Source organism: Sporisorium graminicola, chromosome SGRAM_21 (assembly GCF_005498985.1).
Source record: "Sporisorium graminicola strain CBS 10092 chromosome SGRAM_21, whole genome shotgun sequence".
In the NCBI taxonomy this organism is placed as follows: Eukaryota; Fungi; Basidiomycota; class Ustilaginomycetes; order Ustilaginales; family Ustilaginaceae; genus Sporisorium; species Sporisorium graminicola.
This window is the reverse complement of record NC_043730.1, coordinates 215997-229394: the sequence shown is the minus strand read 5'-3', so window position 1 is coordinate 229394 and position 13398 is coordinate 215997. Positions and strand designations below refer to the sequence as shown.

Below are 13398 nucleotides of genomic sequence, written 5' to 3'. Positions count from 1 at the left end.
ACCTGCAGCGTCCACGACGATGGCGGTCTAAATTGTATAGCAGCAAAGCGGTCTAGTGGTGAGCGAGGCGATAACTCGGCCTGTGAGCGGACCAAGTACCTGACAACGGCTCTGACAAGTCGAATCAGTTTCGAGGTTGAAGCGGAAGCGGCTGAAACGTCTCTGTGCGAAGGCAAGGAGGTATGGTGGAACGGCAGTTCTTCGAAAGCAACACAAAGAAAACAGTGGAGCCCGAGATCCGAAAGCGGTCAATGAAACCTTTCTCCATTCAGGGGATCGACTGTAATCATGTTTTGAATGCGACTTTGTGGATGCAACGGTGAAAAAGCGAAAGTGAGCCGATCACGATACAATCCCAAATTACTGCCTGTCTACAACTGGCGAAATTGGTCGAGCTGATTTGTCGCCGAAAGCATCCGCTTGCCATTCCCGAATTCTGACGGTCGCACGGATCTCGAAGACAATCCTCCACCTTGAAATCCAGTCAGACGAGCATCCAGAGCCTCTCCATCTGCGTCTTTGCTCTCATCCCTACCTCTCATCATCAAGGCTTCCCAAAAGACTAGGCTATACCGAGCCCCTCTCGTTCCTATACACATCCTTGGCAACATCTGCATCGGCACCGGCACGGCGATTCGGTCAGATAAAGCATGGCAGCAACTCGTTTCATCCTGGCACCGTTGGGTGGTGTCTTTGTAGCTACTTCGCTGCTCTACACCTTCCGCCATACCATTGCTGTGCGCACACACGACACGGCCCTAGCGCTCAACAGGATCAAGCTGCAGCTAAACGACATCGATCCAGACAACTGGGACAAGGAGGGCAAGGAGCGCGTCACCCGCGAACAGCTCAGGCCCGCCTACGTTGCTCCCGTGCGACCATCGGTGACGGAAGAGATCAAGGCTCGATGGAATGTGAGTATGATACATCTTCCTCTGACGCTTGGACGACAAAGTAACTGACTTGCAGACCTTTTTACCACAACGATGTACTCTCACCTCGTCATACTGCAGGAGCACGTGATTGGTGCAGTCGACACGCTGGCCAACGCCAACTACTACGACCTCTTCGCCAACGGCGTCGTCTCTGCCAAGAACATCGTTTCTCGCTACACATCGCCTGACGCTTCTTCCTCCGCAGTAGGGACACCGCTGGAGGCGCAAACCGCTGCGACCGGTGGCATCAAGACTGGCGTCATCAACACGCAGGGTGTGTCGCTGCGCGAAGAGAACAACACTGTCTCGGCAGCAAGGGATGCTGTACGTGGTCCGGGGAGCAGCGTTGGTTCACGTCTCGCAAGAGCCGTCGGCCTGGACGCCGGAAAGGTCGAGAAGGTCGTCGAGGCAAAGACGGGGCCGGGCTTTGGCAAGGTCGGCGACGGATCAGCAGGGCGTACGTTCTACCTCGGTGAAGGCACTAGCTTGCGTTGATGTTGTCCAGATCTTTGAGCAGTTTTGAATCTGTACTTCTTTATAGAATGATCGCACATGTCATTGCGTAGACCGTGATTGTCCCGTCTTGGCTGTGAGAGAATGTCCTGTACTGGGCTGCCTTCTCTGGCTTCTCATCAGAAGTGGTTCGAGACTGTCTTACCTTCAGCTCAGCTTCAGGCAGCTTGACTTTTGATTTGCGTGTTGCGCTGCGAAGAGAGGAAGAGAGACCTTGTGGCTTTTGAGAGCGGGAATGGTAACGAAAGCAACTGCTTTTTATGCACGTAAACTTTGTTCGATGTAACAGTTTAGAACGTGGTCCGAGCTCACAAAGCGGAAAGACTGGTGTTCTGGTGTGCCGGTAGGTGACAGCCGACGGAAACTGGAATTCAGGGTCTCGTGGCAGTGAGCACACGTCATTCGTCATACTTGCAACAGCAGCAGCAGCAGCAGCAGCAGCTTGCCATCCGCGGACACGACCTTCGATGCCGACTGAGCCTTTGCTCTCAACATCTTATAAAGCCGATCCAGCTTTCAAAGGACCACATCATCTCCTACCAGGCTCTTCTTCTCTCTCCCTCTCCTATGTGTAATTCCTAGACTGCTTATCCAATCTCCCTTTTCGGCCGGACACCCGACTTTGTGGCATACACCCTGTCGCAAACCAACACAAACATACAGATGGACGCCAACGGAGCGAGCAACACCCCGGCCATTAAGGACGATGTGTCGGCAAAGACCGGTCTAGGCACGAGTGCAGTCGCCGCCCCTTACGCGGTGCCCATCTCGTCGCGACCGCCCAAACAGACCTACGTGCAGTCGATCGTGTTCGCGCTCGTCTTCAACTTTTGCATCATCTCGACGCACCTCTTCCAGCTGCTCTCGTGGCCGCTCTCCCTGTTCGAGTCTACCAAGCCGATCTACCACGATCACATCGCCTACTCGAAGCTGGCGTTCAGTCGAGTGCTGCTGCTCATCTCGCAGTTCTTTGGGCCGACGCAGCTGGTCATCTCGATCGGCGATGGCAAAGGTGGATACCTGGACCCGGAGCCGTTTGTGCATCGCGACAAGCAGAGCGGCCGGATCGTGTCGTTCGACCTGCCGAGCCGCTCGATCTGGATGTCGAATCACCAAGTGTACACGGATTGGCTGTATCTGTGGTGTCTCGCCTACTATGCAGATTTGGCCGACAGCATTCTGATCATCTTGAAAAAGAGCCTCAAGTGGGTACCCTTTATCGGGTGGGGGATGCAGTTCTACCGCTTCATCTTTCTGGCGCGCAACTGGGCGAGCGACCAGGCACAGCTGACGAAACAGCTCGGCGAGGTTGCCTCGCAAAACCACACCCCCGCCCCCGGCGAAACGCCTTCGACGAATACAGCGAAAAAGCTGCTGTTGCTCATCTTCCCCGAAGGAACGCTGGTCTCGAGCCAGACTCGACCGATCTCGGCCAAGTTTGCCGAGAAAACGGGCATCAAGGATCTCGAAAATGTGTTGCTGCCCCGTTCGACGGGGCTGTTCTTCTGCCTGCGCACACTGGCCAAGGAGATGGACGATCTATGGCTCGTCGACTTCACCATTGGGTATCCTGGTGTGCCGCCAGCAGGGTACGGGCAGGACTTTTACACGCTCCGCTCCATTTTCATGCAGGGCATCCCGCCCCCTGCGATCCACATCCATTTCACGATGACGCGCATCACACCGCCCGTTGCAGGCGATACGTCCTCCAACGCCCCCCCTATCGCCCAGGTCTCCACCGCCAACATCGACTCGCCTCCGCTGGGTGCCAACGTCAAGCCGGCAGAGAGCAGCGAGGAGGAGAGGACGGCGTTCGAACTATGGCTGAGGCAACGATGGTCGGACAAGGATGCACAGATGCACCGCTTCTACACGGACGGCGACTTCGTAGGTGGCGAGTTCGCGAAGCTGATCAAGCAAGGGGATAAGGTGAATGCCACGCAACCGCAAGCAAAATTCTTGGTGCTGCCTGCCGAATTGCGGAGCTTGAGGGAGGTTGGCGATGCGGCGTGCTGGGGAGTTCCTTTCATCTTGGGTTGGAGTCTGCGCAAAGTGTACAAGAACGTGTTTGGTTAGGAAGCTTATGATGCAATCGCACAGAGACTGGTCGCAAATAAGAGAAAAGATGCTTTGTCTGCAGAGAATGAATGGGATTGAGAGTATGGGTATATCATGTGAGACGTGTGACGGTGGATGAGTATGAGAAGAGGGAACCGACTAGGCGAAGGAGCGTGGAACGTCGACAAACCCTTCGATGATTCGTCGCGCTGTGCGATAGTAGACTATCGACTCAGGTATGCGTGTCAGCCCTCTCTCCGTGTCGGCCTGCGATGGCTTTCCGACTTTGACACTTGCTTCCGACACACCTGCTGGCTGGCCCACGCGTATCGAAACGATGCCTCCTTCCGATGCTTCTTCATTCTGCCTCAAACCCGCTTGGACAGCCTGCTCGATGGTCGACAACGGGAAAGCCCTTCCTGCAGCAAGAGCGGACAAGCACGTCGCCGGAACGGTGCGATGCAGATTGCCCACGCTGACCGCCCGGATCAGCACGTCCATCTGGTGCGCTTCCACGTGTTGGCCACCTGTCGTGGTGTACCCTGGAACAGGTGTCGGATGGACGATGCAGATCTTGGGAGCCGAGGGGCTTAGCGTCTTCTGCAGGAACGGCGTGAGGCCAGCAGATGCGACTCGAAGCTTGTCGAGCAGCATCATGAGCGCGATGTTCCCGTCCAAGTCAGAAGGCGATAGAGTGTGGAGTGACGATGGGTCAAGGACGGGAGAGAGGCTGGAGGAGGAGATGAAGATGGTAGGGAGACCGGCATTGATGATGGTGACAGGATACGAGGTACTGTCGACGGTGATGTGGTCGATTTGATTGCCCGTGGGGAGGAGTGAGGCTGTGTCGAGCGGCGTTTCGATGAGGATGCCTGGGGCTGTTCCGGGAACGCCAGAGATGGAGACGTCTCCCTCGAGATCCGGATACCACCCGGCGTTGTCGTCGGTGCGGTATAGAGTGACGGGCACGTTGGCACGGATGACCTGTCCCGAGCAAGTGACGAGCAGCCTTGCTGGGAACGCGAACTTATCACCGACCTTTGCCGGCCTTGCCTCAAGCTGCTCAAACGCTTCGTGGATCCTCTGCTGCTTCACATGCCCCTGATGAAGCCCAAAAAGCGCAACGGCAGAGACCAGATTGCCGCACGTACTGGTCCAGTCAATTTCAGTGCCGCTCTCCACAGGTACCTGGCCAAACCTATAGACAAGATCCCAGCCTTGATCTTGGCTCGATGCCAACACCTCGTCGTCCGCATAGTCGACGCCATCTGCAAAACTGTGTTGCGATGCCCGCAAACGAGCTGCCAGTGTCGCATCGGGTGGACCGACAACGCCAGTCTTGGAAAGCGAGCTGATGCCTCCACCCAGCCCATCGATCTGACGCTTGTCTGGGTCGGGTGAGCCCATCGCACGGCAGATGAGACGATCACGAGTGGCATTGTCGAAGTTGGCTAGGGAGGAGGTTGACCATAAGATTCCTCTGGAAGTGCCGCCTCGGTAGAAGGAGCAGGGCAGACGGAATCCGCCGTAGAGGTTCGTTCGGAGGCATACTGTAGGCAGCATGGTGGCTTAGCCCCGCAAAGCACCCTGTGCCAGTTCCGATCGGGTTTGGGTGGCTCGAGCTTGTGGCGAAGAAGCAGACAAAGTGGACGATGTCGAGGAAACATTACATCGGAACATGACCGGCAAATCCCGCCAAAAATAACCGCCGATTCCGCGAATCTTTAAGAATTTCGGCCTTCGGTCTTGTCTGGTTTCAGCAACTGATCCTCAACGGACTTGGCCGGCCCCACACTCGCGTTTGGTTCGCTGCTCTTTCGAGTGGGTGCTACCTGACTTCGGAGCTCGTCGCTGTTGAGCCATGCTTTCCTTCCTTCAAGAAACCAGAGGCAGCCTACGTGAGATGACCTCCGACGAAAAGCGAGACCACTGCGACTTGGCGGAAAGGTGAAAGGCTTAGAAGTCACCTCCCCTCACTCCAAGGAGAGCTTGTCGAACAGAAAGATGAGCTTCGAGCGTTGACCTGCAATGCAAAGCAGCGAACACGGGCATGCTATGTGTAGCTTGACTTCGACTGCGCTCGGGCTTGTTTCCTGTTGTTCGAGTCTCCCAAGTCCTCGGAACCCCCGCGCCCACGCTTGCACACCGAGGTGTCGGAGAAGCCGTTTTGAGAGACGCTGGTTCGTCAGCTGCTCGGGAACTTTGCGCTTGTGTTGATCTGCTTTTTCAAGCAGAAAAGCACTTCTGCAACGCGCCTTGGAGAAAGCTCGTTTGCGTCCAGAGACGCTCTCAAAATGCAAACGCTGACCGCGCCACGCGCGCACTGAAAGAAGGGGGGGAGTGAGAGAGAGAGAGAGAGAGAGAGAGAGACAGTCGGCGAGACACCGCGGCGCCTCGACAGGAAGAAACGAGAGAAACACACACGCAACACGCTTCCAAAAAATTACCTTGACCACAGAGGCAAGGCGGGAGAGCAGTCGTCGTCGGTACTTCCTTTTCTTTGCGGTTGCGTCAGTCGGTCCGCTGCATTTAGCGCGTTCCACTGCCTTCTGCAGGATCGCCCTTGCGTCTTTGTCACGGTGCACCACTTGCCATCTCGTCTCGTCTGGTCGCTTGCCATCTTTGCTTCTTGACCATCACTTCCATCAAACATTGCCATCCCACAAAATGCCTTCCCAAAAGCCTAGGATCCTCATCCCCGGTGGAGCCGGTTACATCGGCTCACACGTCGCTCTCGTCACCCTCCTCACCCGCAAATACCGCGTCACCGGTAAGTTGACTCACAACTCGACTCGCTCTTCCATAAAAGCCTATGCAGAGTGCTGACATCTCTGCCTCTCCTATCCCTCACACAGTGCTCGACAACTACCACAATGCCTTCCCCACCGCTGTCAAGCGGCTCGAACAGATCGCCATCGACGAGCTCCCCGAGGGCGCTTCGCAGCAGGACAAGGACGACTGCAAGGTCGACGTGTTCAAGGGCGACCTCCGCAGCAAGGATGACATTCGCAAGGTGTTTGAGAGCTACAAGGGGGATGACAAGATCTGGGGTGTCATCCTTTGTGCCGCGCTCAAGGCCGTGGGCGAATCTTCCGAGATCCCCATTGACTACTACGACGTCAACGTTGGCGGCCTCGTCAACCTGCTCAAGGTGATGCACGACAACGGCTGCAACCGCATGGTCTACTCTTCCTCTGCTACCGTCTACGGCACGCCTCCCAAGGTGCCCATTCCCGAATCTACGCGTCTTGCCCCCGAGTCGGTCTACGGCCGCACAAAGTGGATGAGCGAGATCATCCTCCGCGACGTCTGCGACGCCTACCCCGAGTTCCGCGCCATCGGTCTGCGCTACTTCAACCCTGCCGGCGCCCACAAGTCCGGCAAGATCGGCGAGGACCCGCGAGGCAAGCCGGGCAATCTGCTGCCCTTGCTCGCCCAGATGGCCGTCGGCAAGTACCGCGAGGGCGGCCTCAACGTGTTTGGCAACGACTACCCCACCCCGGACGGCACGTGCGTTCGCGACTACATCCACATTGAGGACCTTGCCGGCGGCCACGTCAACGCTGTCGAGGCGCTCGACCGCGACGAGATCTTTGCCGAGGACAAGATCGAGACCAAGGGCAAATACCGCGCTTTCAACCTGGGCAAGGGTGTCGGCATGTCGGTGCTCAACATGGTCGATGCCATGAGGAAGGTCTCGGGCTACGAGTTTCCTCACTCGATCGTCGGCCGACGAACGGGCGACGTTCCCGACCTCACCGCTGACCCTTCGCTGGCCGAGAAGGAGCTCGGCTTCAAGGCGACCAGGACGCTCGACGACATGGCCCAGGACCTGTGGCGATGGCAGAGCAACAACCCTCAGGGCTACGGCGAGCAATGATTTCACTCAGAGCTTGCAACTCGGAGGTGCAGAAATGCTTCAGATTAAGAGAGCACCAATTACACTCTACTGTATATGTATAGCACGACGTTGACCAAGAAGAACGAATTCACCTGATAGAAGCCGAACAACAGCCCTTTGTGTGCTGCAACGCAGGATGCTGGATCGCTGCTGCCCTTGACACGCAGGTACGATGGCGATCAACCCGTTTGTACAGGTGATATCAAGAGCCACATAGCGGACGTGAGCCCAAGCCTAATGCCGAATACTCCTCAAAACGCTCAATCGCTAGTTGCACTCACAGTGAGCTGCGAGGAACGAGGCCAAAACGACCCAGAGCTCAATAGGTGTCGTTCTTCTCAGATACCCAGGGCAGCACGTGAACCTGTCACGCGTCTCAACCTTCAGCCGTGCGGCGTCGGAAAAATTGTTGTTGTGGAGGGAAATGGCGAGTAAAAAAGGGGGTTCAGCATCGCAGCAGCGCACGGTTCTGAGCCAAAAAAAGAAGAAAAATAGTAAGAAAGTGTTGCTCTCTGCTCTCAGGAGCGGGAAGCACAAAAAAGGGGCTTCCAGCGCTGTCATGCCAAGGGAGAGTTGTGAGACCCTATTTAGGTGGCTGCGCAATCAGCTACCTCCCGACTTCCCACCAACCATCTTCATTGCCTCAAGGTTGCGTTCAAGGTAGAAGCATCAAGACGATCTGGCTGGACCAATCGACTTCCTTTCGCCAACACTTCCACACCGCCTTGTTGAGCTGCTATCTAGCACCCTACTCGACACAAAGCATATAGAAGGACCGACCAATTGAGCATCGCAGCTTCTGTCCACCAACAACTCATCTTTCAAGTACAATGTCCAGCTCCGTCATCACCGCACCTCTCGTGGGTGGTGTCTCTCCCAACCGCTTGGGCTTCTGTCAACGATGCGGTGATCCCATCTCTGGCAAGATCCGGTGTAGCCGATGTGGAGGTACGAGCAAAGAACCTCGTATTCGCTCCACGCAAGCACTTCCAGCTGCCAAAAAAGCCGACCCATGGGCACATCGCTACGTCAACGCCGACTCGAGCTTCGAGCCCGTCTCCGGGGCAGGCCAGGCCCAAGAAGGAGACGAGTACCTTCACAACCAGCCGCCCCCGCTCTCTCCCAAACGCATGAATCATGATCCTGCGTTGGGCTTTGGAATGCCTTCCCGCATCTCGCGTGACCTTCGCACCAGTGCCATGGCCACCTCCGGATCAGTTGACGCCGATCTCAGCCTCCTGGTCAGCTCCACTACCGCGAACTCTTCAAGGCTCAGTCCGGCGCCCGTGGTGCAGGATTCGCGCTGCGCAAGTCAAGACTATTCTGCACCCGTCGTCAAGGGCTCTGATGGTGTCCTCTCGAAAGTATGCGGCTCGCTGGTCGAGCCCTCCGAGAGTCGCAACCGTTGGGCCTGTGCTGATTGTTCCACTGTCTTTGCGCGTGACTCTACGCTTTACGCAGCCCCGGCCTCGTTGCAGAAGCACGATGCATCTTACTACTGTCGTGATTGCTACTCTACGCGGTACAGCCTCGGAGACTGCCAAGCGTGTGGCCGCGACGTGCTGGGGTCGACAAAGGAGGACGGCAAGTATGTCAAAGCCTCGAGTGGGGTTTGGCATGGAAGGTGTTGGAAGTGTATGGCTTGTTCCAAGGGTGGCGCTGACGGTGCAGATATCTTTGTGGGGATGGACGGCAAGCCTACCTGTGAGGGCTGCTTTGATCGTCCTCGACGAGCGCCCTCTGCGGAGCCCCCTGCTCGTGGAAAGTCGCCTGCAGAGGTTGGTCTTCCGGACGTGCGCAGAATCACTCGTGTCGGCGCCGCACGGACTGGCGCGATGGGAGCCACCATCGAAGAGCTCACCAAGAAGCTGGGGCAGCAGACGGCATCGTCTTCGCCTCGAATCCCCTTCTCCAGTCGATCGAGCTCCAACACTTCCATGCCCACCACGTCCTCATCCAAAGGCTCTCTCGAAGCGCCACGCTCGCCAGCCAAGGGCGGATACGCCTTTCGCAACCACGTGCCAACTTCTCCTGGCAAGACCTCGAGCATGCCGCGATCGGGTAGTTTCACAGGAAGCCCGCCAAAGCCGCGCCCTCTCACAGCGCAATTCAGGGACGGAATGAACTTGGCTGCTTTCAAGCCGTCCTTTGGGAATGAGGGCGAGGGTGAGCGCCTTTACCGAACGGACTCACGCAGCCGCAGTGTGAGCCCTGTCAAGCGGCCCGAGTGGACTCGTTCCAAGCAGACCACCGACGTTGCACTTCAGACTGTTGGATGTCGCGGACCAGAAGCGGCACAGGTGCGAGGAGAATCCAAAGTTCCAGGAAGCCCTTCTTTCGCTCCGGTCAGCGCTGCAAACAATAGGATCGACATGGCGACGGCGCATGACCCGGATCGACGTCGCACCTCGAGCGGCTTTCCTCTGCCGCTGCATTCTCCCTTCTCGACGCCCAAGAGCACAGAACCGAGCGAACCGCTTCAAGGTGATAAGCCCACCTCTGCTGCAGAGACCGATCTGGCGAGCCACCTGGAGCCGGCCGAAGGCAAGGCGCGCTGTGCCAAATGTCACCTGCTACCCTTCGAGCGTACCAATTCCTCCGATGGGCACGAAGTAGTCATGGTGACGCTGGCAGACGACGTGCATCTTCACGCTGAATGTTTCCGCTGCTCCGTCTGCCACGAGCTCATCGACGGGAGCAGGACATTTGTGCGGCTTCAAGGCGGGGGAGATGCAGTGCAAGCGGGAGGCGTCGGTGCATATGCTCATCCGCAGTGCTCGCCGGCTGTTCAGCTGGCCGTGGTGCAGGTGGGGCAGGAGGACAGCAAAGGTGGACAGAAGAGCTACCGGGCTAGTTTGGAGCCTGGGCACGCAGTGGCGGTGGGGATGAGTCGGGAGGGCAATGCCAGGAGTCACGCTACGCATCAGAGAGAGCTCAAGCCGAGTCCTGTACCGTCTCCTGCTGCATCGATGCGGACGAGGGAAAACGGTGGGAGGGGGTCGATTTTACCAGACTCATCGACGGCGGCGGGTGATGCGAAGACGGCCTCTGCCGTGCGACGATTCCAGCCCACAGCCGGGGCAGCACCACCAATGCGCTCGACCGTCCTCTCCTCTCCTCCCACTGCCGCGTCGACAGTAGCACGAGCTGCCAACCCCGCAGCAGGCATCTTCTCCCGCCTCACCGCGCTCCAGTCCGCCTCCGGCAACCCGGCGCTCACCGACAACCCACCCAAGGCCAGGCTCGGCGGCATGCACAACTGCGCCTTCTGCGGCGAGAAACTCTCCTCGCTCGAATCCACCCTGGGCCCGAGGGGAACGCAGTGGCATAGAACCTGCCTTGTGTGCCGCGCTCCTCCGCCTCCGCAGCCCAAGGGGACGTACTACGTGCGTGGCAAGCAGGCCCCGCTCATGTGTGGCAAGCGGCTCGACAGCGGCGCAAAGGTCAATGGGCAGGGCGAGGTCAGGTGCCGCGACTGCTTTGATCGCGAATCAGGCGCGTTTAGAATCAAGGTGTAGAACAGCGCTTGGTCTCCATGTCAGTTGCTCTCGTTCCTCATACTTCTCCTGGGTCAACTTGGGTGTTCGAAAATAATTTGAGCACAGACTAGAAATGGGTTCTGCTTGAAACGTGATCATCATTGCTGAACGAACAGGACATCAAACAAAAGAGTGAAAGAGATGAACATGCTCACAACGGAGGCACAAGCATCTGGACGCAGCCAACGCCGGCGTCACACCACGAACAGTCGTGCGAAAGTCGGGAGTCTCGTGCGAATTTTGGGGAGGGGAGGGGGGAATCCAACGCAAACGCAAGCGCAAAGCGGTGTTTAGTCGAAGAGACCGAAGCCCATGTCGTCGTCGGACTCCTCCTTCTCCTCCTCCTTCTCCTCCTCGGCGGCAGCAGCGGCGCCAGTGTCGGCAGCGGCAGCAACAGGGGCAGCGGCAGCGAAGGCCTCCGGGTTGGCCAGGTACTCCTTGGCCTTCTTGGAGCCATCGAACTCGTAGTCGGTGGCAAGCGAGACGGCGATGAGGTTCTTGTAGGCGTTGACGAGCGAGTGCATGACCGAGGCGATGGTGGGGTAGTTGAGGGCAAGCGAGATGCAGGCGACCTGCTTGATACCCAGAACGAAGCGGTCGACCAGCTCGTCCTCGCTGACGTCGAGGACCGACGACTCGAAGCACTGGCCACGGTCGTAGATCTGCACCACAGTCATACCGTAGGTGAAGGGCGAGATGTTGAGCATGTTGAGCAGGGTAGCCTCGGAAGTGCCGACACGGTTGCCGGCGTCGACGACCTTAACATCGGAAACAATCTCGATGGTACCACGAGCGATCTTGGTGGGGACACCAAGAGCCTGGAAGAACGAAGTCTTACCGGGCTCCATACCGGTGTTACCAGCCTTGACGAAGATGTCGGCAGGAGCGTAGGCACCGGCACGAGCGGGGGCAGCGACACGGTTGGACAGGATCTGGTCACGAACATCCTTCAGGTCGCCCGAGGTGAAGACGAAGCCGATGTTGCCCTTGAGGTGGGGGAGCAGACGCTCGTAGTCCGGTTGGTCACCAACGAGCAGTCGGAGAGCACGACGAGCCATGGTGTTCTTACCCATGAGAACAACACCCTTTCCGCGGAGCGACTGACGGATCTGGTGCATCTGCTGCGAGCTGACATTGTCGATGTTGACAATGAAGATCGAGGGGTACTTCTCGAGGAGCTCGGTGAGCTTGTCGAACCAAGCCTCCTTGGTAGCACGAGGCATTCCACCCATTTTGGCTGATGTAGATGAAGGTTGTTGGAGAGAAAAGGTTGTTGGAGAGCAAGCGAGGAAGAGTTCGGCCTACCTATCACCTCTAAGAGTGGATTGAAAGGAAGTTTAAAGGTCGAACGGGACAATCGGTGATTGATGGAGAGGAGAGGAGGAAAGGATGATGACGAGCAAGTCTCTCCAACCAGGCAGGCATGCTGCCGAGCAACTCGAATCGAGAATCTCTCGAAATCCGCGCCCAATTTGCTGCGTGCTGCGGCAAGTCCTGCCTGCCAAATTTCGATTGGAAATCGGAACCGAAACTGACCAAAACGAAAATCTCTCGCACGACTTGTGACAACCAACACTTGCCGACTTCCGAGAATCTTTTTCAGATTGTGTTGGAGAAATGGCCGTGTGAGTGAGGACGAGGCAAAAGTGGCTTGCACCGAACAACATCTGGCTCTCTGATCACCTCGACTCGACTGCACCGCCTTGCATAGCATCAATCTCCCCACAGAAAGCAAGGCGACACCACAAAGACCATACAAGCACAGACCGCTTAACCTCCGCAACTTGTCCCAAATGGCTCGACGACAGTAGACACGCTTCGACTTCTTCTCACCACCAGCACACGCGAATCGCAATTGGAGAAGCTGGCTCCACCACCTTGCTTGCAAAGTGCCACTGGGTTCTCCCCTGCGTGCGCTTCTGCTTGCTTATTTTCCAAAGAGTGATGCTCGGGCATGTCCTTTAGCTCCGCCTTGCAATCGCTGCGCCTGCCAGCAGCGAGGTCGATCGTCACTCGTCAGCTCCGCACAATTGCGACGACAGCAAGCTCGTCGGGAGAAGCAGGAGGGAGCACGAGCCACAGCAGTAGCAGCAGCAGCAAGCAAGCACGACAGCAGTTGCGGCCACATGCGCCTCATGCACATGTCGACCAAGGCGTGGCTGGACCTTCTCGCTGCTTCTGTACTTCACATCGACGGCACAAGGCTTCCGAACTTCCGCTGGAAGAACTTCATTACCAGAGCTCGTTCGACACGTATAGGCATGACAAGCTTCCCACCAATTCCGACTTCTGGCAGCCTCACGAAGGTGCATCTCGAACACTCACACCAGCCACCAGAAGACAGCCGCGGCATTCTCAGCATCACAATCTAGAATCAGCTCCATCAATACGAGGCCTACTTTTGGACGATCGTTCTCAACATTTGCAGGTCAACTCGACGCCATGCCACGAA

At 57.2% G+C, this 13398-nt stretch overlaps 6 protein-coding genes across 6 annotated transcripts; 4 read left to right on the top strand and 2 right to left on the bottom strand.

The window, feature by feature from the left end:
• Positions 1-650: 650 nt before the first annotated feature.
• Positions 651-1430, top strand: EX895_003542 (uncharacterized protein; the record flags this gene model as incomplete). The annotated part of the gene is made up of 2 exons (XM_029884140.1): positions 651-914; positions 1014-1430. 2 exons carry the CDS (start codon positions 651-653, stop codon positions 1428-1430), a joined length of 681 nt encoding a protein of 226 aa, XP_029739513.1.
• A 681-nt stretch (positions 1431-2111) lies between these two features.
• EX895_003541 (uncharacterized protein) lies at positions 2112-3524 on the top strand (the record flags this gene model as incomplete). Its single annotated transcript, XM_029884139.1, has 1 exon — positions 2112-3524. The coding sequence occupies one exon, from the start codon at positions 2112-2114 to the stop codon at positions 3522-3524; it is 1413 nt and encodes a 470-aa protein (XP_029739512.1).
• Positions 3525-3665: 141 nt separating this feature from the next.
• EX895_003540 (uncharacterized protein) lies at positions 3666-4913 on the bottom strand (the record flags this gene model as incomplete). The annotated part of the gene is made up of 1 exon (XM_029884138.1): positions 3666-4913. One exon carries the CDS (start codon positions 4911-4913, stop codon positions 3666-3668), a length of 1248 nt encoding a protein of 415 aa, XP_029739511.1.
• A 1260-nt stretch (positions 4914-6173) lies between these two features.
• EX895_003539 (uncharacterized protein) lies at positions 6174-7386 on the top strand (the record flags this gene model as incomplete). The annotated part of the gene is made up of 2 exons (XM_029884137.1): positions 6174-6276; positions 6362-7386. 2 exons carry the CDS (start codon positions 6174-6176, stop codon positions 7384-7386), a joined length of 1128 nt encoding a protein of 375 aa, XP_029739510.1.
• Positions 7387-8237: 851 nt separating this feature from the next.
• Positions 8238-10925, top strand: EX895_003538 (uncharacterized protein; the record flags this gene model as incomplete). The annotated part of the gene is made up of 1 exon (XM_029884136.1): positions 8238-10925. One exon carries the CDS (start codon positions 8238-8240, stop codon positions 10923-10925), a length of 2688 nt encoding a protein of 895 aa, XP_029739509.1.
• Positions 10926-11236: 311 nt separating this feature from the next.
• Positions 11237-12178, bottom strand: EX895_003537 (uncharacterized protein; the record flags this gene model as incomplete). Its single annotated transcript, XM_029884135.1, has 1 exon — positions 11237-12178. One exon carries the CDS (start codon positions 12176-12178, stop codon positions 11237-11239), a length of 942 nt encoding a protein of 313 aa, XP_029739508.1.
• Positions 12179-13398: the final 1220 nt, after the last annotated feature.